General features: G+C 42.4%; 1 protein-coding gene across 1 annotated transcript in view; it reads right to left on the bottom strand.

Annotated features, from left to right (window-relative positions):
• The window catches only part of gnai3 (guanine nucleotide binding protein (G protein), alpha inhibiting activity polypeptide 3), an 18,248-nt gene that overhangs the window by 2,490 nt on the left and 14,154 nt on the right, over positions 1-1,604 (bottom strand). Inside the window, exons 6-7 of the mRNA XM_005732849.1 lie at positions 711-840; positions 62-215 (exon numbers count right to left, since the gene is read on the bottom strand). Of these exons, the coding sequence (XP_005732906.1) occupies positions 62-215; positions 711-840 (284 nt within the window). The remainder of the gene's footprint in view (positions 1-61; positions 216-710; positions 841-1,604) is intronic.

Here is a 1,604-nt window from a genome sequence, read left to right as displayed (position 1 = left end):
TTTCTCAAAACATTAAAGCTTACACCATATAAGACCTTCCATAAACTAATGTTTGTCTCACCAGTGTACTCGGGGTAGCAGATAGTAAGGGGACTTCTGGTGATCTTCTCTTCAAACAAGTCTTTCTTATTGAGGAAAAGGATGATGGAGGTGCGGGTGAACCACTTGTTGTTGCAGATGGAGTCGAAAAGCTTCATGCTCTCATGCATCCGGTTCTGAGGAAAGAGCAGATGTGACTGTGACCCTAATTGGCATTTCTTGCAGAGGACATCTTGACCTGACACAAACTGAATATCATCAATCTGCTTTGCTTTTAGGGTCCCGTCGAGCACTGAGAAACCCGACTGGCACGGTGCCGGTTAGTGCCAGCTGGCGTCCACCCCTTGCTAGTTATGTTGACCTGAACCAACGGCTCTGTGTGAGTTATGAACAAAATGTACCACATGTACAAACAGTGAAGTAGGCCAACAATAGCGTACTTTACTGTGCTTGCAGAAAGTGCAGCCAATCACTGACACAGACAAACCACAGAATCTAGTTCACTGTCACACTGTGTCGGCTTACCTGCACATTTTATGTAAGCAATCTTTCCCTTTCCTTCTATCATAAGATATGTAAAAAAGGCCAACAGTGTGCCAACAAGAAAACCCTATGCTTTATGATTTATAAAGTGGACCAGAATCGGAGTGTTCGCTTCACAGTGCACTTACCATTTCCTCATCCTCAGCCAAGACGAGGTCATAGTCACTGAGGGCCACACAGAAAATGATTGCAGTGACTCCCTCAAAACAATGGATCCACTTCTTTCTCTCTGAGCGCTGACCTCCAACATCAAACATCCTGCGTACACATGGGCAAACGGATTCCGTTACTGCATAAACATTCTCTTTCATGCTCATATTACAGTTGTGATGTCTTTTTGTGTGTTTTCTACAAGGATGTGCACCAACACACACACACACGGGGCACGCTGATGTCTGCACTCTCACATCTCATGGCTGTGCCTCGCTCTCCACCTGAGTCCCTGAGAGACAAGCCTAATCTATACTACGATTTTCAGCTGAAGCCGAAATGAAATTAGAGAACACCGCGTTTTTCAACACCAATCGAGTGATTACACATTTTTAGATCCTGAGCATTTTTATGGGATTACAAATGAAGGGAGGCCAGGAAGGCTATTACACTAAACGTTTTACCAATATTTATAAGTACAGGAGCTATATAATGTAATAATGTGAAAGGACTGAAGCGATGTAATTCCATTAACAGCCACAAAGGTGGGTCATCTTGAGCTCAACAGCAGCAGCATTTGTGAGTTATGTAAGAGGTCGAAACCAGGTCTATGATTTTGTGAAAACAGCATCCACTAAGCAATTTTATTTTTCAATTGTGTTTTATCAGCATTTTATTTTTGAGCATCTTTGATGCTGTGACTACAAAGACGTTTCATTCCCAGGTGAGGCCTGTTCTCTCATTATTCTATAACAAATTAAGCACATAAAAGATGTGTAATTGAATCCAAGTGTTGAACTCGGATTTGACAGCTGTTCCCTGGAACTCTCAATATGTCGGTGCAAATGAAAGAGGCCATCGTTATATATATA

Source organism: Pundamilia nyererei, unplaced genomic scaffold, assembly GCF_000239375.1.
Source record: "Pundamilia nyererei isolate P.nyererei 1_Seehausen unplaced genomic scaffold, PunNye1.0 scaffold00049, whole genome shotgun sequence".
Taxonomy (NCBI): Eukaryota; Metazoa; Chordata; class Actinopteri; order Cichliformes; family Cichlidae; genus Pundamilia; species Pundamilia nyererei.
The sequence above is the reverse complement of the archived record's forward strand: the minus strand, read 5'-3'. Positions and strand labels throughout refer to the sequence as shown.